Genomic DNA, 22,209 nt, shown 5'->3' with positions numbered 1-22,209 from the left:
GACCAGGAAGACCGCCGAGTCTCTGCTGGGGATGGCCTCCCAACGTAGGAGGGGTGCCAGCCGCCAATTGACCCCCCTGATGTCCCGGATCCTGGCGGTGGCCTACCCCGATTTGGATGGGCGCGTGAGGACATCACAGCAGACACAAGGGGGTGAGTATCAGCACATTCTGCTATCTTTGCGCGCAGTGGAGGTGTCTGGGTTGGGGAGGAGGGCTGTGGGTGACTTTAGGCCAGGGCGCTTTCTGTAGGCTAGTCCCCTCCTTTAGGCATGGCCCTGTGCCCCCGCCCCCCACCTCTGTAGGGTGCCAAGTCGAGCTATCCATGGTCCTGCATCACCCATGTGTGCATTTGTTGTCCATAGACCTGTAGGCCTAGTCACAAGTACTGAGTAGTGTACCCCGATTGCGCGGCGTAGTGCAGGGGGCTTCTGTGTCTGTCCTCTCCGCCAACGGTGTTGCCAATGCATGCACTCAACCTGTCTTTATTTCTCCCCCCACCCATTTTCTTTATCGTCCTGTGCATGTGTGCATTAGCATCATCAGGCGGAGGAGAATTGCCATCGGAGCACGAGGGAGCTGCAACTCACATGGCCCCGGAGGGCCATGCTACAGACACCAAGTTCACCAGTGAGACGGAGGGTGAGGGGAGCTCCACAACAGGGACCCGTGGAGACGTCAGCGACACCGACACGTCCTCGGAAGGGAGCTCCCTTGCAGTGGCGGCAACATCCGTGCCCACCGCCACAACAGGTACAGCCGCCACCCAGCGCACCAGCCCCGCCCTCCCAGCAGCCCCTCGGCCTTCGCTCTGTGCCTGCTCGCCCAGGAAGGCGGGCATCTCCTTCGCCCCAGGCACCTCAGGCCCTGCCCCAGTTACCCCTGCTGCCCTCAGTGAGGAGGTCACTGACCTCCTCAGGACACTCATTGTTGGGCAGTCTACCCTCTTGAATGCCATCCAGGGTGTAGAAAGGGAGGTGCATCGGAGCAATGCATACCTGGAGGGCATTCATTCGGGTTTGGCTGCCCATCAACGATCGTTCAATGCTCTGGCCTCAGCACTGATGGCAGCCATTGTCCCGGTTTCCAGCCTCCCTCTTCTAACTGCCTCCACCCAGTCCCAGTCTCCTGTTCCTCTGCCTATCCCATCCACACCATCAGACCAGCCTGCACACACCTCAACACCCAAGGGCAGCTCATCCAGACATAAGCACCACAGATCCCACAAGCATTCACATAAACAACATCCAGATGCAGACATGGCAACAGTCACTACCACCTCTGTGTCCCCCTTCTCCTCGTCTCCCTCCTCCCTCCCTGTGACGTCTCCACTCACACCTGCATGCACACCACCATCAGCCAGTACTTCCATCACCAGCGCACCCTCCAGTACAGTCCGCACACGTGCAGTCACCACCCCCACTGCCATTTACACGTCCCCTGTGTCCTCTCCCAGTGTGTCTGTCACCCCCTCTTCCAAAACACACAAACGCAGGCAGCCACCCACCCAACAGCCATCCACCTCACCACAGCCTCCGTCACAAGCACCTGCACCCAAAGACAGCATACTTGACTCTCCTACAACCACATTCTCTTCCTCCACTCCCATACCCACTACACCTACCCGTCCCTGTCCTTCCCAAATGCAGTTCCTTTCCAACCTTGAGCTCGTTCCAGTCACTGACCCACCCCCTCCATCTAATAAGAGTCCTAAGAGCACCTCAGCCACCACCAGCCCTGCATCGAGGGCGACCATTGTGCACGGGTTTTGGAGTCCACCTTTCCCGAGTGCAGATACATCGGCCAGCAGCAAGGGGACAGCCAGCCCACCCCCTGGGAAGAGAACCCGAAAAACAAAGGGCCGGCGCGAGAAGGCTGAGACGGCTGCCACCAAGGAGCGTAGTCGTGGCCCGTCACCTGCCACAACATCAAGGGGAGGCAAGGGCCAGAGAGCTTCATCGAAGGAGGGCAAGGGCAGCAGGGCGGAGAAGTCAGCCAGCAGGCGCGCGGACCAGGAGGGCCCCACCAGCCCCATACCGGGTGTGACGGAGGACACCCACGGGCCCAGGAATCCATCACAGGAGGGGCCAGCAACCGCACGGTCGGAGGGCGACTAGGCGGGGAGTCCTGGCCAGGTCTGGCTCCCTTGAAAGACAGGACAAGCACCGCTGAAGAGGGCCCCGCCAAGACAGGCACCGCTGAACAGGGCCCAGCCAAGACAGGCACTGCTGAAGAGGGCCCCGCCAAGACAGGCACCGCTGAACAGGGCCCCGCCGTGAAGAGCACCGCTGAAGAGGGCCCCGCCGTGAAGAGCACCGCTGAAGTGGGCCCCGCCAAGACAGGCACCGCAGAACAGGGCCCCGCCAAGACAGGCACCACTGAACAGGGCCCCGCCGTGAAGAGCACCGCTGAAGAGGGCCCCGCCGTGAAGAGCACCACTGAAGTGGGCCCCGCCAAGACAGGCACTGCAGAACAGGGCCCCGCCAAGACAGGCACAGCTGAAGTGGGCCCCGCCAAGACAGGCACCGCTGAAGTGGGCCCCGCCGTGAAGAGCACCGCTGAAGTGGGCCCCGCCAAGACAGGCACCGAAGAACAGGGCCCCGCCAAGACAGGCACTGCTGAAGAGGGCCATGCCGTGAAGAGCACCGCTGAAGTGGGCCCCGCCAAGACAGGCACCGCTGAAGTGGGCCCCACCAAGACAGGCACCGCTGAAGTGGGCCCCACCAAGACAGGCACCGCTGTAGAGGGCCCCGCCAAGACAGGCACCGCTGAAGAGGGCCCGCCGTCTCAAGCACCGCTCCGCTGGGCCCTTCCTGTCAAGCACCGCTCCGCTGGGCCCTTCAACTCTAGCACCGCTCCGCTGGGCCCTTCCTGTCAAGCACCGCTCCGCTGGGCCCTTCCTGTCAAGCACCGCTCCGCTGGGCCCTTCATCTCAAGCACCGCTCCGCTGGGCCCTTCCTGTCAAGCAACGCTCCGCTGGGCCCTTCCTGTCAAGCACCGCTCCGCTGGGCCCTTCATCTCAAGCACCGCTCCGCTGGGCCCTTCCTGTCAAGCACCGCTCCGCTGGGCCCTTCCTGTCAAGCACCACTCCGCTGGGCCCTTCATCTCAAGCACCGCTCCGCTGGGCCCTTCCTGTCAAGCACCGCTCCGCTGGGCCCCGCCGTCTCAAGCACCGCTCCGCTGGGCCCCGCCGTCTCAAGCACCGCTCCGCTGGGCCCTTCCTGTCAAGCACCGCTCCGCTGGGCCCCGCAGTCTCAAGCACCGCTCTGCTGGGCCCTTCCTGTCAAGCACCGCTCCGCTGGGCCCCGCCGTCTCAAGCACCGCTGGCCCATTGACAGTGCCGGTTCTGTGTCGAGCTGGTGTTCACGCTGCACTCTGAGCACCCTGCCTCCTCCAAGTGGAGTCGGTTATCCATCTGATGGCCTGTGGCTTTGAACTCCCCAGGATGGCACAGTGGGCAAGCCACCCACTGTAGAGACTTGTGAGACTGTGGCTTTGCACTCCCCAGGATGGCACAGTGGGCAATCCACCCACTGTAGAGACTTGTGAGACTGTGGCTTTGCACTCCCCAGGATGGCACAGTGGGCAATCCACCCACTGTAGAGACTTGTGAGACTGTGGCTTTGCACTCCCCAGGATGGCACAGTGGGCAAGCCACCCACTGTAGAGACTTGTGAGACTGTGGCTTTGCACTCCCCAGGATGGCACAGTGGCCATGGGGGCCCCTCGTGGATCTGGCGTCGTGGACTCCTGTGGCTGAGGTGCCCCCCCTTCCCTTCCCCCTGAGGTGCCTGTAGTTTTATCATCTGATGCCCCAGCAGTGTTCTCTCCAACGGTATCTGGTCTCCTGTGTGGGCTTTGCCCATGTGTTTGTGGACATTGGCCCACAGACTGTGGAACTTTAACGAAATGAGCTGGACTTCTTGCCTGTGTATTTAGATTTAGCACTGTTCATTTGTTTTTTTAAATATTTAAAATAGATGATTTTCCATGACTTCAATGAACCTCTGTGTGTGCATGTAATCTTTCCTCCTCCCCCCTCCCCTGTGTCGTAGGTGCAGTACTCACCGTTGTCGTCTGCGCCGGCGTTCGTACTCGTGGTAGATGAGCAGGTAGACAATAGCTGGTAGGATTTTTAATTCGGGTTCCATGCTGTCCAGGTTCCTCGTGGAGTGTGTATATGTGAGCGTTTTCCCGTTCGTAGGCTGTTTCCGCCGTGTTTTTATCGGCGGGGCTCCCGCCCTGGAAAAGGTGGCGGATTGGTGAGTTGTGATAGGGTGGGCGGTACATTGTCTGCCGCCTGCCTGTTGGCGGTGACCGCCGCGCTGTTTGTCTGTCCCGCCGTGGCGGTCGGAGTGTTAAAGTGGCGGGCTGTGTTGGCGGTTCCCGCCAGGGTCAGAATTCCTTTTTTTTTACCGCCTGCCTGTTGGCGGGTTGGCCGCCGCTTTATCACTGACCGCCAGGGTTGGAATGACCCCCATAATGAAGCTCCTAGAATGGCATTTGGGATTCCTTCTCTTTTTCTAGAAGGTTTGGTCTTGTTTGAACGTATTTGCTGAGTAATAATGAAAAATGATAGTTTGCCCTTTATTACTTAGAATATAAGTGATGGGCAGCCTAAATGTGATATATTACCTAGTACAGAAAATAGATGTGATTTTAATGGAACCTGCATCTGTCCTATACAGGATCAAAACCTCATTGGTGGCAGGGTGCAAAAAGTTATTCCTTCAAAAGGAAGTCCTAAATCTCTTGGGGTCAACAGCTAGAATTTTGCATATGCTTGGCATCTCATCAGCTCGCACTATTTGTCATTTCTGTCTGGTCATAGGTGGTGCTCAAAACTGGATTATCAAAGTCATATACAGATTTCTCTGTAAATGTAATTTTTGTAAGACCACGAACAAGACTTTTAAACCAGTTGAGTTCTACCAACATCTGATAAGAGCTTCGTACCTTGACTGCTAGAGACTTTGATTGTCTCAGCAAAAATGCTGAGCACATGTAAAACCTTTTTCTTGCTCACCTGTCCATTGTCCGCTCTTTGTCAAGTGATTTAGATCTTGGTATAGCAGATGCACCGCATTCACCAAATGATGGAAATGTCATACACCTGTGTTCAAATGTTCATAGCGGCTAATCGGTGGGAGCCCTAAGCAGATCTTCTTCGGAGGAGCTGAGCTTCTTTCAAACGTTGCTTGTGACACTATTTATTTTATTTATGTATTTATACAGCGCACACAAGTCCTAATAAGTACCAGAAGGCTTTACATAAGAAAAGGTGGCTACTGCCAAGAACAGTTTGCAATCGAAAACGATCTAAGATTTCATATGCAGACAGTTACGAATTACACAGAGCATTTTACATCAGGAGAGCTTGTAAGAATAGTATATAAAAGCAAATATTCAGACAATATAATTGCAGTTTTCACATGGCATTAACCACTGGTTTCATACTAGCATTGCAGTCTAAAGGAGGCCGCGATAAGTCATGCATGATAATTTCTTTAAGTGAGTGGTAGTGGGCAGCATGTTAATTTTTGCTTTTCAGTTGTGGTAAAGATAAGACGAAATGGCCCGGGAGGAGCTATGTAGCACCTCAGCGGTCCAGTCATTTGGTTTTGGCATCCACAAACTGCTGTCTCCATGGACAAAACCTAGGTGAGCGAAGTAGGCGTGGCACCGGCTCAACCCAGGTCTGGAAACCACCTGCTTCTCCTCCGTTGGCGATGGAGGACCCCATGATCCCTTAGTGGTGCCGTTCCCCACCGCTGATTCGGATCCCTGAGGTCAAGGCATGTGATCCTCCCTCCCAATATGCCCCACTCCCTTCAATGCCCCATGTCATTTCTAGGAGGCATCATCACCACAACAGAGCATGCACCAGCCACCACACCATGACACAGCTGCCCCAGGAGGGTGATGCAGCACCAGCCCCACACCAGCAGGTGTTGATCTGTGGTTGCATATATCATCTACTGTGACCAGTGGGAATACAGAGTTTTCTCAAGATCAGCATCATTGATCTTCACTTCTAAAATCCTTTAATCGTAGTCTTAAAAACCTGGTCTCTAATCATACACCTGAAAACCCAGACTGTAATCCTGCTCCTGAAAAACAGAATGCCCAGTCTCTACTACTGCCGTGGAAGTCTAACTCGATTATTCCTCTTAAAAACCCAGTCTCTACTCCTACTCATAAAGCAACACACTGTCAGGTCACTAATCTTTCTTCTAAGAAAGTATTTACATTGCCGTACGATCTTGCATATATGAGCCTATCAACCTTTTGAGCTGATTGGTTAAAACCGTTGTTCTTAGTACACAGACTAAACAGTTGGCATTTTGACAAAAGGAACAGAGAGCTATTTACCTTGCAGTCCTCCCCAGCTGTAACAAGGTACCGACCATTGCATATGAACTTGGACACCTGAGCCATGCCACAATGGGCTGGAAAGTTAGCAAGAAGGACATTTTCTTGCCAGGACCAGAGTCGCACTTCTCCATCTAAGGCCGCTGAGGCAATAGTCTTCCCAGATGGAGCGAAGCAGATATCACGGATGGATGACTTGTGTCCTGAAATCACCTGAGGGATGAGCAAACAAATTAAGGGGTGAACAGAGCTCACGAAGAATAAAAGCAGAAATATTAGGACAAACTTGCAACTTCTAAGGTCCTGCCCACACCTCACTTCGAACATCCAACTTACCTGGAACCCTATATGGCACCCAAAGTGGTGCACCACTCAATAAAACAACTATGATTTCTTGTTTATCTAACTCTAATCCTCACATTGAGTTGTGGTAGTTTTATGCCCTATAGAATTTTGGCCCGGTTACTATGAAAGATGTGTCAATCATTATTTAGAATTGTGCAATCCTATGGACGCATATCATATATGTGAATGTGTGTGTGCACTCCTCAAAGAATATAAACATGAATTGATGATGAACTCCCAAAAGCATTTTGCTCAGCTTTATTTCTCTTAGAGATGTCATTAAAGCATAGAAATGCTAATGTTTGTCCATCCTCTGAGTGCTTTGGTAAGATCTTTCCCTTTTGGCAACAGTAAAACAAGATTGGCGTTGCCATGGTGATTCAGCCAACTCCTTACTCAAGGGGAAAGAAATGCCTATTACATTTTCACGAGTAATTAGCCAACTAATGAATTTTGCACATTTTCCATTTTGTCTGATTCGGTGCCGAATGAGGTATTATCTCTACTAGCATTATCTCTATGAGTATTGTGCAGTAACAGGGAAAAATGGGTGGGGGTGTGAAACTGATAAGGGGATAGAGGAACTGACAGGGAGAAAGAGGAACACGTATGGCTCAGTCTCCAGGCATGACCTGAGAAATCACAGTGCTAGTACATTAGTTTTTATTACAGTACAACAAAAGGAAACTGACTTTGGGGAGTTGTAATTCCATAGTTTAAATTATATGAGTAGAAAACACAAAGAGCATGTATGGCAAATCGTAATAGCCAGTGTGCACTTCAACGTTACCACTGGTTAGTCACCAACAGCATCCTGGTGAAACATGCCTAAATATAAGACTGTGTACCCCTTTGTTATAAGAAGACACTGTGTCATGCCTGTGGAAATGGCAGCCATATATTACATCTAGTCCATAGACAGACGAAAGCCCTACAGTGACAACAACTGGCATATACCAGTTGTTAATACCCTAATCCAATTAATCTAGACCTGGCTATGGGACCTGGCTATGGCAAAGCTTTGTACTTCATTGATTTCAGCTGGTCCGGAATGCTGCAACCCGCATTATACTGGAATTTCAATATGGGACAGAATCAAACCTACATTAAGATCTCAGAATTGTCGGTCCATTCGATCGTTGAGCATTTAAAGCGCTTAATGCTCTACACAAGAACCTACACCAAAAGTGCCACCACACAACACATCCCATTTAACAACATGTTTTAAGTCTACCAGCCCAATAAGTCAATTCTTTTGGTCAACCAGCTTCTACTGGAAATTCCTTGTTTCAAAACAGTAACCTACAGAGATAGATAGTGGTGGATTGGGGTCCTGGAGGAATGAGCCCTAATCCATTTTGGAGGTTCGTGTTTGGCCAAAATGTAGCAAGTTTTAATGCAGAAGATGATCTTTCTGCACCAGCGTGCCTTTTTTTGACACCGCAGTATGCCATGAACAGCTGGACATCCAGTCATGTGTCTTCAGTGCAGTCCAGGTTAAAGCTTACAACCTGCCTAGGGTACAACCTCTGCAAATGCTACTCTTTAGTGGGATGGGTCAGGGGATTAAAGGTCATAGGGTAATGGACTAGTTCAGATGGAAGGGAGTCATTACTTGGAATCTGGTTAGCAACACCAGCTGTCCACGTAAAAAAGAAGCAAAAGTTGTACGGGAACCAAGAGCCTGTAACTGGCTCACACATTAGGCCGAATTAATAGTCACCAAGTGCACTGCTTTTAAGATCAACATCATTATGGGACAACTATGAAGGGGCTCAAACGGAGTCCCATTGAGAAATGTTAACACTAAATTAAGGTCTCATTGGGGCACAAAAAATGGGGTTGTATGATACAGATTTATCAACCTATTAAAAAAACACATCACCATTGGCCACTTGAAGAAGGAAAGTTGGTCTGGAAGACAGAGGAATACTGACAGCATGGTCAAATACCCCTCGAGAGGGCAAGAGAAAGTGCAAACTACAAGACCTGAGACAGCTTAGACTGTAAGGGGCCCAGATTGTTATCTGTGCATCAAGCAACAAAGTTACTCCATTAACAACAGCATAGGTACTCATAAACAATTTCTGGGGGACCAAAAAGTACAGGTTTGTGGTGTGTCTGAAGGCCGCATCAAAGCCGAAGCACTCAACGCCCCCGATTCACTCCCTCGTTTGTTTGGGTTTTCTTAAAAAAGAATGGCGCATTAGCTATGTATCAAAAAAGTATGTTAGAGCTATTTCAAAAATGTGCATTTTGTGCAACATTTATTTACTAATCCATCTAGGAATGGTAAAGAAAAAGAAAAAAAAATACTCACCTCATTTTGTAGGCACAAGCATCAATGTTAGTGTGTGACTACAAAATGACGTAGCTGCTACGTCGTAGCACCTTTTTTTAACATTCTTTTCAGATATGTTCCCGAGCATCCATGCTGCTGTACACCATGCCTAAAACCATTGTCAACACCAATAAGTCTCATACGTGAAACCTATTGGCTTTGTCCGTGCTTGTTCAGTTAAGGTGTGTGTAAAACATTTTATGTACAATTACATGTAGGTTAAAGACCACGTTTTAGCTACAGAATATTTGTTCTTTTTAGCTACCTGACTGGCTCTTAACCACACTCACTGCCCATTCGTACTCACAATCTCAGTTCCATACTTTTTTAAGCACTATTTTTGCCTCGTGTAAGCAGGGCTGCCTTGCAGAAAGTACAAAATATAGTGGCTGTAGAAACAAAGTCCATTGGCAAAATAGCACAAAACACACCCTTGTTACATAGATTTCTTGTTTCTAGGCTTTGTTTTCGAAGTAATTTCAGCTTACTCTATAAGCAAGTCATCCCTGCTCATAGAGAACAAGGTAAACTTTCTTAAGAAAGCAAGCTCAGAATTACGAAACGATACTGCTTGTCTAAGATAAACAACAACAAAAAAAACAGAACTCAAGTGGAGCAGCCTTCCGTGCAGACACTCTTGGCTTACTAGCGGGGTGCCAAAGGAAGGCTGCAATGGAAGGTGTGCCGGGCCACCAGAGGCCTGGAGGCCATACTTTGAGAACCACAGATCCAAAGTAGGCAGACTTGGTGGAGGGACGGACGACAGGATGACAATATGATGTCCACAACCTCTGGTGGCAGCTGAAAGGAGTTCAGATGCCCTCGCTCAATCTCCAGGTATGGAGGTGGTGGCCTCAGAGATTGGGATGAATAACAACCCCCCGACCTGGAGAGAAGGTCTGTGTGAATGACTATGTGAGCAGGAGACAAGGAGAAATGCAGAGAATCAGAGTGTCACACCCTCCTTTGCCAGTCCTGGGTAATCATAATGACTTGGGCCCAGTCTAGGCAAATCTTCCTCAGAGTCTGAGGAACCAAGCGTATGGATGGGAACGCATATTGCAGCTGAATGTTCAACCTCAAGTGAAACGTGTCCCCCCAGGCTCCTCTCGACAGAAAATGGAGGCATTGAACTGCTGGCATTGAGCATTTGGAGATGAGGCAAACAAGTCTACCTGAGGAGTGCCCCACTGGGTGAAGATGTTTTAGATTACCCCTGGCAGGAGACTTTACTCATAATCAGCATGATAACGCAACTCAAGCTGTTGGCTCTGACATTCAGATAGGCTACAAGGTGATTGGCGGCAAGCCAGATCTCTTGATGGTGTGCCTAAGACCACAGTCTCAATACTCCCCGGCAAAGGAGTTGAGACCCTATTCCCCCTTGCCTGTTTTAGTACTGCATCGCTGTTGTGTTGTCAATCAAGGTCTGGAAAAACTGACTTTGGTTGAAGGGGAGGCTGGCCTTGTGCACCAGCTGAAACACCCACAGTTCCAACAGGTTGATCTGAGGATCCCATTTCTCTGAAGGCCAGAGGCCTCTGATCTCCAGGTCCTGCAGATGAGCTCCCCAATCTGAGGTAGAAGCATCCGTCACTACCGTAGCTACAGTTGGATGGGGAGAGAAGGCCATCCAACAACTTGGGTCTGCCTCCTTTTCCCACCAGACCACTTCTGCCAGAAAGCACCAACTGCGGAGGCACCACTGCAGAGCCCTCATGCGCCAACATACAATAGAAGAATGCGGGAAGCCATCAGACCTTATAAGCTTAGCACCATCAGAACTGGAACTAGTACACCTCATTGGAAGGATAGAACCACCTCTTTGATGTTGGGAATTATTTGTGGAGGCGGAAAGGTAAGGAGAAGGATCGTGTCCAAAACTGAACCTATGAACTAGACACATTGGGAGGGCCACAGGTGAGACTTGGGCTTGTTGATCTAAAAGCCTATGTCAAACAGTAGGGATACTTCAGATTGCAGGTGGCATGCCCCATCACTAGTGATGTGGCTTAGGTTAGCCTGTTGTTCAGATAACCAAAGATTGGGCTGCCTGACCTTCTAAGATGGACTAAAACAAACCACTGCCATCACCTCAGTGAAAACTGAAGCTGCCAATGTTAAACTAGAGGGAAGCCCTGCAAGTTGATAGTAAGTAAAACCCACTACAAACCACACATTCTTTGGTGTGACCCCAGGACAGAGATGTGGAAGTACACATCCTGCAGGTCACGTGACACCATCTAGTCTCCAAGTTCTAAAATTAGTAACACTTGATCTAGGGTCAGTATCTTGAACTTTTCATTCGGAAAGAACACGTTCATGTCTCTGAGGCCTAGAACTAAGCGCATACCGGCGTCCTTCTTGGGCACACATGTAACATCCTTGAACCTTTTCCTGCTCTGGCACTAACTCCCCTTCTCCTTTTCACAGGAGCGTTGCCACCTCTTGCTGCAGTATAGTTAAATGATCTAAAGGGGCAGAAGCGGGTGGGAGACGAATGGGAGGTGGAACCTGAAAGAAGCATATAACCACGACCTTCAACATGAAGCACTCACTGGTCCGAAGTAATAACCTTCCAGGCCAGAAGAAAGAGGTACACCAGCCTGCCACAGGTTCAGAATGGAATTGGGGAATCCAGTTGAAGATTTAACACTTCCACTGCCTTCTTGACAACCAAATAGAATGACATTACCTCTGGAGAAGGGGACCCTGTAGGAAAGTCCATCACCATCTCAGACAAAATCTCCAATCCACTTGAAGAAGACAGCCTGTGTAGCTCATAGCCTTGGTTGTTGACATCATCACATCTGTAAGGGTAAAGGTCTAAGGGGTCTGAACCTGTTCCAAAAAAGATAATGTATCCAGCTTCTATAGTCCTCCTCTTCAAGGATTCTCAGTGCTTCAGTTCTTGACCTATTTTCTGGTGTGGCTTTTGCAGTGCTGAAGGAGGAGGCCGAGGTGTTGACAATGGTATAGTCAGTGGTGTTGCGGCATACCTATAAGTTGGTTTGAAGGTCAGAGGTGCCAGTGCTGATTCAGGTGAAGTTCATCCGAGTGTTGTTGGGGCCAGAGGCATAACAAGCAGGAAGCCATCAGGCATGCCAGATGGCACTGATGCTGTGAAGAAGATGTCATACGAGATCTAGACTGATGTCTACTTGGATAATAATCTTTGATGTAAGCCATAAAAAGCTTGGCCTCACACTCCATGGTGGCCTTAGGGTGAATGTACTGATCCAAGGCATGGGAGACAAATGGAGTGAGGGTCATTAATTGTAATCTGTCCCTCACAATGCTTGCAGGACTTAAAAGCTGAACATTCGGGTGCTGATCTCATACTTCTCTTATTTTCTCCTGTGAGGAAAACACAGCTCTGAAAAGTGATCTTCAGATCCATGTCAAAGATGCAGAAAAATTTGAACTGATGTTGTTACGGCAGGTGGGTTCTATATGGCTTCAGAGATATCACCTGACACCTTTTACAGCATCAATGTGAAGCCAATGCCCAATATTGGCAACCTGAGACCTTTGAAGTGTCCCTATGTAATCTGACACCTGGGATGATTATACAAGTGAGGAATCTGCAGGTAGAAGTATTCATCAGAAGATTATCGTGCTCCATGAATAAAAATAGCATTACTAGTGGGGTAATACAGCACATTGTCTATCTGTACAAAATACAGAAACCTTCTGCCACCACAGCTCTGTAGGAAGTTCTACCTTAGCAGAAGGAAGGATGGAGCTGAAGACTTCACCTCTGACTCTACTTTAGCAAACCTTCTCACTGGCAAAGGTTATCAAACTTGCCTGCGAATAGGTGGTGAAAGGTGGATACAGACGCTGGCCATGCTCCTGCTTCAGGTCAGACTGAGCAGCTCTATATCCAAAGCAGGAATTACATTTTTAGTAATGTCCCTTCAGCTATAGCCCTACACATGCACAGTAGGCTTCTCTACTCCAAGACAAGGCACGGCTGAGTGGACATGGTCAGAGGTAATGACAGGCTGTTCAGCGGCTGCAATATCTACTGACCGTGAAGTGGCTTATATATAAACAAAAGTGGCAAGGCATAGCCCAACTGTCCATATGAAGGAATCCCCCCTGGACTTCTACCCTGAGCACCACTGCTCTCCAAGCACTCAGTACAGCGCCATCTGACTAGGCCTCCATAGTCCCACAGCTCCCTCCAAGCTCCTGTTGCCCAAGGATAGAGGTTGATCGGCACATGAACCTATTTTTTTATGATCACCACACCCCTACGTTTTTGGCCTAATGCTGCTGTTTTTTCACTTTATAGTGCACTGGTCCCTGCTGTCCAGGCCCCAGTGCATCTGCCTGACTCGCAAAGCACACATACAATTGGCTGATACCTGACTGGCTTTTTTAACTTATTTATACATCCCTAGTGCATGGTACAAGAGGTACCCAGAGCTAGTAAGATAAATGCCACCGGTAGACTGCAGGATTTAATTGTACCATCTCTACAGTGACAAGGAACAAATGAGAGACTAGGCTTGCCATTGCAGTCTAATCAGGAAGCCTTAAACCTGCCTTCTTTACATTGCAAAATAAACTATTTTGCCAGTTTGGAACCTTCCTTTGGAATATTATTAAGCCACCACCATGGTGCTTAGTATTAACAAATACATGTTTCTTTTGTATTCAACATTATCTGACAGTCAAAACACAAAACTGTCATTATCATTGTAGCAGGGCCAGTGGTTCCTTTGGCTAACTTGGAGTTTCATTAGCTACCGCAATAGGTGCTAACTTCCATTTGGGACCACCAAAGATATTACTCCAAGGTATCATATTAATTATTACATTAAACCCTACTTATTGCTAAGATCGGGTATAAGATAACTTTTAATAGAAAGATGACTTTAGTAAGTCACCACTCTGTTGCCCAAACTTTTGGTAATCTTTCTGGTTTATCAGCAGTAGTTGTGACCCAAGACAAACTGCTGCTCCCCACTAGGAAGTGTGAAATGCTCTCAGGGAAAAGGTGTGGCAAAGGCCTGAGCTTCCGACTTCCAAGTTGGGGGAACCAGGTTTGAGTCTCCGCATTGGCATCTGCTCAACATCCTGTGATTCTAGGCAAATCACTCAGGGCCTGATTTAGATATTGGTAGACTGGTTACTTTGTCACAACCGTGCTGGATATCCTGTCCACCAAAATCTAAATCAACATGGGAAATAATGGGATTTAGATTTTGGTGGACGGGATATCCTTCACCGCTGTGACAGAGTAACTAGTCTGCCAATATCTAAATCAGGCCCTTAATCTCCCTGTGTCTACAATTCAGCGCCTTGAGACTCTCAAAGGTGATGTGCTGCACTTTACAAATCCTTGATTTATTTTTTTATTTAGAGACAGGTGACAAGGAGAACTGCTGAAGGGAGGAGGTGTGAACTCATGCAGAAGGATGATTACCAGACGGTGGCCACTGGTGGCCAAACTTCAAAGATGATACAGCCTAAGTGAAACAAATGGCAATAAAATCTTCACCTGCCCACACCTTTGTGTAGGCTCATTATGCATGGTACACCCCAGGGGTGTACCCAGAGCATCTACTGAGGTTAGAAGGCTTGCACACTCTGGAATTAGATCAGAGAGAGGTATCCTGGGATTGTTTGAAGGGAAAACCCCAGGAAGTGATGTGGGAAAGGTAGCCTTGTGGGACTTATCGCCCCATTTGGTAGGTGGTCCTCCCCTCCCACAAATGAAATGATGGCATACAAGTTTCACCCCAAATCCAAAGTCCTCAGATCACTGCTGGACTGGCAAGAAGGTATTGCTCACAGGGCCCGGCAAAGAGGCAGCACCAAGGAAGGACTGCACCTGCTGAACTCAAGGGACTGGGAAAAAGGACTATGCCTGATGTGCCCACTCATGATAGAAGAGCTCCACTTGTGCCCAAAGCAGAAGGAAGTCTGTGCTGCTGCTCCCTAAACTCAGCAAAGAGAGGCTATAACAAAAACTAGACTGCAACTGTTGGTTCGAAAAGAGGACTGTCCCAGCAATGGCTATTTGTGGAAAAAGGATTCACTTGTGCCAGGACAGAAGAAGTGAGTCCAATAACTAGATGACTAGCCTCTGTTCAGCATCAGGGACATAAAAGCTGAAGAAAGCTAGCACATGTTGGAGCTTAGCTGCCCAGGATCACCTGCACATCGCTGGACGCTTAAGTGCCTGATGGGAGACCAAGTCCTAACCTACTTGAGGTTTCCCCAAATCTCCAGGACCTGTGGTCATTGTTGTAGTGGACCCTGGCTCTCCTGCAAGAAAGAGACACTCAACTGTGGATAACCACTAGAGACTGCAGTAAGCAGAGACCAGCCGACTAGTGGCAACTAGACCAGCACAGGACTCCAATGGGGCAACATGGGAGATTGAGGCCTGTGACATCCCCTGACATTCATGGACCCCGGTGTGGCCCCTAAGAATATTTACTGCACCTCCTTCAAAGCCTCAGCATCTTCAGCATCCTTGACATCTTCTCAGCATTCTGCATCAGCAGCATCAGGATCACTTTTCTACTAGAATAGCGATCCTGATCACATCTGCTGTGAGGACTCTTGAGTCTGCTAAACCCAATAGGTAAGTGTCTCTCTGGACCCAAGTGGTCCTTGTAACTAACTCTCAAAACTGTTGTGGCCAGTTCAAGAGAGGTTTAATAGTTGTGATAGCCACTGGCTCAGGAACCGCAACCCTGGTTACAAAGAGTTATTGGAACTTAAAAGAATGTATTTACTTTTTAAAAATCATGTCTCCGGTTCCCCTATATAGATATTTGCCATTTTGGTATTTCATTTAAGAGACAAAACACTCTTTTTTTAACATGGTGTTGGATATTTATTATGTTGTTTCTTACTTTCCTGTTGTTTTTGTACTTCTAAATGCTTTACACTTGTTCGTTTGACTACAGCTGACTGCTCTGTGGCACAATTACCCAGGACTGAGATAGAGGGTTTGTAAACCTGAAATAGATTGAAACATTATTACAGGGTGATTTCTCACACCCGCACCACATTATAACCCACTCCACTAAGCTGCCTGCACTTGAGAGCACCAATGCAAAACCTTCCTCAAGAAAGGCGTAGGATCGCCATAGTTTGCCAGTAAGAGGCACCTGCTTACCTCCAACCCCTCCCGCCTCACTCTTGGGACTTCACAATGTGCCTCACAACATTTAGGACTCTACCTTGTGGCTTGGGGAATAGTGCTGTGCCCCTCTTTAATATTGCAGTGTGTTCTAGGGCAAGACGGAAGCAGGAATTACATATCACCCATGGGTAAGTGTGGTGAGTGAACTGATGCAGACAAGGAAGTGCCCGTTAGATATTGATAGAAGTGGTTCTCAATTGCTGCTATGAGAGGTAACCAACACCACAGGGTGCTCTGTGGTATTCAGAGACATGGAACACTGTGATAAAAAATAAAAATATACATGCGGCTATTTTACAATTCTTCAGCTAGCTACAACCTGAGCAATATGTTGTGGCAGCCATTATAGGTAGAAAGAACGTGGTCCCTGCGTCCTGAAAATGAATTGAAAAAAATATATCGGGGAAGGTGACCACACCCTGACCTCGTGCGACAGGGTGGTCCAAAGGGACCCCCTATGATTGGCTGGCAACAATATGGACAAACTGCTGCTGCAGCATCACAGGACTAGGGGATATGGTTCCCACTGAAATGCACTGTAGTGAATGCCAGGTCTTCAATGAAATGCACTATACTGACAGCCAGGTCTTGAGACTCACAAAAAAGGAGCAGATATAAAGGATAACAACAGATTTTGGCCACAATATAAACCATTTGTTGGTGGTACCATACTAATTTCAGGGATTGTGGTGCGTTCTAAGGTGACTTTACCTTGTGAAAAACACCTTCTGATGGGATTTGATGAACCGTGTTTGAAAAAAAACTGTTTTCTTTTCAAATGTTCTCATAGACGTTATGGAAGGCATTCACACTATCTTCCTCAACCATGTGAGAACAAAGACTGACATTCTGAGTACACAGCTATCGAGATTTCAGTAAACACAAGTGACATTTATATATTTTTAGGGTACCTGTGAGTGACGTTTACATCTCTCATGTGAGACACCTTGCATGACAACATCATAAACAGTGGATTAAGAACATGTATGATACAAAACGATAATCTTACTGTATGAAATGCAGTACCTGCATTAAATAAACCACTTACACCTTACATGGGACACTGATTTCCGAAGCTGGGCTCCATCCTGTCCCTGTGTAGCATACCTTGCTTTAATATTTTTAGGAACTAAAAATAAAATGCAGTTGTTAATCTATTCTAAATACAACTGACTTATTTCAGAGCGGGTCTGCCTATACCCTTTCACCTGTTATTTCGACATTTATTTTCTGGTAAAAAAAAAAAGAGCTAATTTGGTGTTTAAAAGTACTGCAATTGATACGTGCTGATATTACTCAAATTTTCTGACCTCTGATGGACGAAAGGCTGCTTTGGCTTTTCGGGACTGTACCTGTGAGCATCATTTGACAAGGGACATCTGCTTCGAGTGCTCAACTAAGTGAGACACTTTTCACTAATTTACTCCTGCCTGACTTAAATGGTTGATCATAACAATCACAGCCCTCCCCACTGCCACAAGAAGCGGTGGCTTCTTGACTTACCATTACCAGTGCCTTCGAAACGCTGCAACCACTGGCAACTCAGCTGCCACCAGCCAGTGCTGCACACGTATTATATCCGATCACTGCCATATTGCTGCTGCTGGCTGCCATCGTGCTCGACTGGCTGTTGCCTCACAGGTTCTGAGGTGCGGCCGGCCACCTTCTTTCTGGGGCACAGCTACGAGTACAACAGGACTTCAAACAGCAGCCTGCCGTTTGATTCCCCCGTGCTCTAGTGCTGCTGCCACCGTTTCTAATGAACAACTAGGGCGCTAACATTCTGGATTTATGACAAAACGGTGACACGTGTGAAGCCATTGTGATGGAATCAAGTGGTAATGCTTACAAGAAGGGGCCTTCAATCGTTTCTACGCGAGAGCAACCTCTGCTCAAGAAAAGCCCTTACCAGCTACTAGCACATTTTATCATTGTAAAATACAGACTACCTATATTAATGTCACACAGGACCACCCTAAGCAGGATTATCAGTAGTGCCCACCCAAGCATGTCAGGTGAGATTAATTAGCCCAGCAGAAATGCCAGCAAAAAAAGTATCAATATTAAATGTCTCCACATGACTAATTAAATAACAGCCAAGGCATCACATGCTCTCTGGTACAACGTGCATAACCAGTGCAATGAGCTTCCCCAACTCAGCTTGAATTACTATTCAATTATCAATTAGAAATGTGTTTTAGACCTGCAAACACTTGTTTTCATCAGCATACCAGTTTCTGAAAATACACTTAATTTTCTTTCAAATACCACGTTCCACTTTAGACAAACAAACCCAATCTTTCTAAAAGAATATCATTTTCTGAAACAACATAATTGTTAGGAAATACACAGTCCCTAAACACCAGCTTTTTATTTTAATTGAATACTCACAAGTATAGATGCCTCACATCGACAGATTCTGCTCCAAATGCCCAAGTATTACAGTCATGGGCCATTAACACTCACCATAATACCAAGGATGACTCTAATATGCCACAAATGTCCACCATAATACCAGGGTCGCCACTGTGCCAGGGCTGAGCACCATAACAGTAGGATGCCCACCATATATCAGTCACTGTTTTATTATGCAAAATGGGCACCATTATGTCAGGGAGAGCTAAAAGTGATGGCTAAAAGTAGGCCGGGCATGGTTTTCATGTGTAATGACAGCTGCCCTTATGCCAACAATAGACCAAGAATGATCAAAAATAGTCAAGAACTGACATAACTATGCCACTGGCACTAATGTCTCATGAACAGACAGAACTGTGCCAGGGATAAACCCTGTATGGTGAGGGGAGCAGGGTGGTCCTTGTCACCCGCTTAGCTTTTAAGAAGTGACATTGTTTATTAGGCAGAGACACAATGCCAAAGGCACACAGAGACAACATAAATGTATGCACATGCATACAAAACTCGGATGAATGCACAGAAAGCACTTAATTGTCCAATAGCCTTCTCTCCTCAGCTTCTGGGCTGATTATGTATCCAACTAACATTTTCACTCTGGCTCCTGCAGTCCCACCGTTCCATTGGTTCAGCAAGGTTATTGTTTATGGAGCTGCAGGCACTCTTCTTTCTTGGCACAAGCCCATGAGACTGATAGAGTAGGGCCAACAAAGACAATTTTATTGTGAGCCGGCTAGATTTACAGTGGAGACAGATAGCCATGTGGCAGATCCATTAGGCGAACACAGTGTATGTTTGAGATGGTCACCTAAAACCTGGGTGCTACCCAGGATTCCCTACTTGCTTTTTTTGCATAACTTATGCAGCATTCTAAGCTTGAAAGGGTATTGCTTTCACTTATACTATGTTCTCCCTTTTGTCTGGACAAAGATGTCTTCTCTGACGAGCTCTAAAGAGAGGGAAACACCGCTTTTATTCTTCACTGGATGGCCTGGATGGAATTTTACCAATTCAAACCTGTAAAACTGCACATGGATTTGTGAAAGGCTTTCGTCATTTTTCAACTTTGCGTGGATGGCACTAGCTAATCCTATGTAAATCTTATCCTTACAATACATTTTTCCTTTGTGGATTTCTGTGTACGTGCTGAAATTAAAGACTTGTCATTCAGGGCAATTGCAAATTTCTATATGTATTAGAGATGTACAAGGTCAGATGAGTATTTCCGGAAGTTCAGTAAAAATTCTGAGACATTATACATAGAAGAATGTATAATATACAGGTAACTCCCAAACGTGTCAAGCTGCAGTATGATTGCAAGTGTTGTTCTAATGGTTTACATTATTCTGTTCATTTCGGGAATATGCGTAAGGTATTTTAACAAACACCACAGTGTTGTGAATATGACCTGGTTGTGCATGCCCAATCAGTGGCTATTGCATAAATGTAAAGCCATTGACTTCAAATTCTATATAAGGTGAGGTATTTAGCAGGTACAGCTCATTAATATAAATAATGACCAAATACTTTTGAATGGTATTCAAGGTTTCAATAAACTACAGAACGCATTAAGGTCTACATAGACTTTGTTTCTTACTGACACATGAATACTAGTAAAAAACAGCATATCATCTACTAAGTGTAGGTCCTTTCACAGATATGCTTTATGTTCTGCAAGTTGCAAAAGATTCTGCCCATCACCACTACAGAGGTGACGGATAATTGTGTCTAGGTGTAGCTCACTGAATTCCTTCCTGTATGAAATGCATGTAGCAAGCTGTCATATTCATTGAATGATGTCATCAGTGATGTCATCAATGTCATTTAAAATATGAGTGGTATAATATAGGAGTCGTTAGCAGTGCATGGCCGGGGCACAAGTTATAGTTAGCTCATTGAACTATAACTGGCGAATTTCAGTGTTTTTGGTCTTTAAAAGGGTAATTGGTGACTAACTTTAACACCTCCAAGTGCTGGTGGATTACTGATTCTTCAGTGACATGTAGAGCCTATGACACAGTCTGCCCTACTGCTCTCCAACAAGCACCAGCTCACAAGCACAGCTCTGCATCTTGTCTGATCCGAGCGCTGTTTTTTTATATGCAACCCTAAATGATCCAAAACTTTCCCTTTTTAGGAAATATGGTTGTGCACGTTAGTCTACTGATAGTAGGTGATGTTCCCAGGAAGACAGAATATCCTTGATTTAAAGCGACAGTTACCCTGACTGGTGAGACACGTATCAGAGTATTGACTGCTAAGGGAGGCACAGACCCAAATGCCTCTGCTATATCACTGCTGACAATGTTTTGTGATACTGATGCCATTCAGAAAATACATTTTTAAAAAACATAAAAAATGACAGGTGCAGAAAAAGGGCTTCCATGGTGTAATTACTTTATATGAGCGGCTCTGCCTCTGCACACAACACTACCTAAAATGGCTTAAAGTTATGGAATGTCACCACATTACAAGGGAATCTCCTTACTTACCGATACAGCAGCCCAGGTCCCAATTTTAAGGATGATGATCTGACTGTCCCAAGACCCACAGGCAATCAGCTGGCCTTCTGGGTGAAAGGTCACACAGTTCAAAGGGTAAGAGAATTCATGAGATCCAACAAGTACACCTTTTGTAGAGTCCCACACCTATGACGAAAGATAAGACAGCTTTAGAATACTAACCTGATAAGTGCTGGATTGAACACTGAGATAATGAAACAAAGAGCAAGCTTAAACCATAAATCATTTTGTCATATCATCAGCACACACCAAGGCCCTCATTACAAGTGCACGTGAAATTCCGGGATGCCCTTGTTACCGCACATAACAGAATTAAATGTTTTTTAGGAATCACCGCACCTTCACAATTTTCCTGGGGTTGCCACCTGCCCTGTTTTTCCGGTAGGCCCAGTATTATAATATCCGGTCTGTAAATTCACCTAAAGCTGGTATTTTAACCAAATATCAGTACAAACTTCAACTGGCAAACATAGAATTATGTTCTAGAGCTGCACTATTGATCCCTGAATAATGAAGTAAACAAAGACGGAAAAATTATGTTACAAATGATTACAGATGGTTTTATATACAGTCCTATTTCGGCACTACATCCGTGTCTTTGCATGCTCTTAAAACAAGAACAAATAACTGGTATTTTTCTTGGGAAGGTGTCAATCTTAAATGTTTCCCCAGGAAAATTTTGTCAGGTCGAGCCTGGCAACCTTTACAGAGGGAATAAATGACCATAAAATACTAGGATATGTGGATTTGAATTCTTACTACATCCAAATTTGCAAGTTATGACCCATTTTTCACGCGCTAACACAGAACAGGCAGTGCTAGAAAGAAGGCGGATCTCACCGGATCCCAGCTCATATGCTGAATTTGCTCTGGTGTCAATGTCCGACACCAGAACACAATTCAGCAGCGCCTGCACGTTGTCTGTACTCCTTCCGGAGCAGCAACCAGCAGGTGGGAGGGGACATTATTTTTTCTCTTCAAACCCGCCCCAAAACAAAGGCCTAAATTAAGCGGTCACCAGCATTTTTTGTTCGAGTATCACCCGGTG

At 46.9% G+C, this 22,209-nt stretch overlaps 1 protein-coding gene across 3 annotated transcripts in view; it reads right to left on the bottom strand.

Annotated features, from left to right (window-relative positions):
- The window catches only part of TEP1 (telomerase associated protein 1), a 1,055,001-nt gene that overhangs the window by 324,874 nt on the left and 707,918 nt on the right, over window positions 1-22,209 (bottom strand). For all 3 annotated transcript variants that reach the window (XM_069244315.1, XM_069244314.1, XM_069244316.1), the window contains 2 exons: window positions 21,132-21,287; window positions 6,371-6,583 (listed from right to left, as the gene is read on the bottom strand). In XM_069244315.1, the coding sequence (XP_069100416.1) occupies window positions 6,371-6,583; window positions 21,132-21,287 (369 nt within the window). The remainder of the gene's footprint in view (window positions 1-6,370; window positions 6,584-21,131; window positions 21,288-22,209) is intronic.

The sequence above is a fragment of the Pleurodeles waltl genome, chromosome 7, assembly GCF_031143425.1.
Source record: "Pleurodeles waltl isolate 20211129_DDA chromosome 7, aPleWal1.hap1.20221129, whole genome shotgun sequence".
NCBI classification, from domain to species: domain Eukaryota; kingdom Metazoa; phylum Chordata; class Amphibia; order Caudata; family Salamandridae; genus Pleurodeles; species Pleurodeles waltl.
The sequence above is the reverse complement of the archived record's forward strand: the minus strand, read 5'-3'. Positions and strand labels throughout refer to the sequence as shown.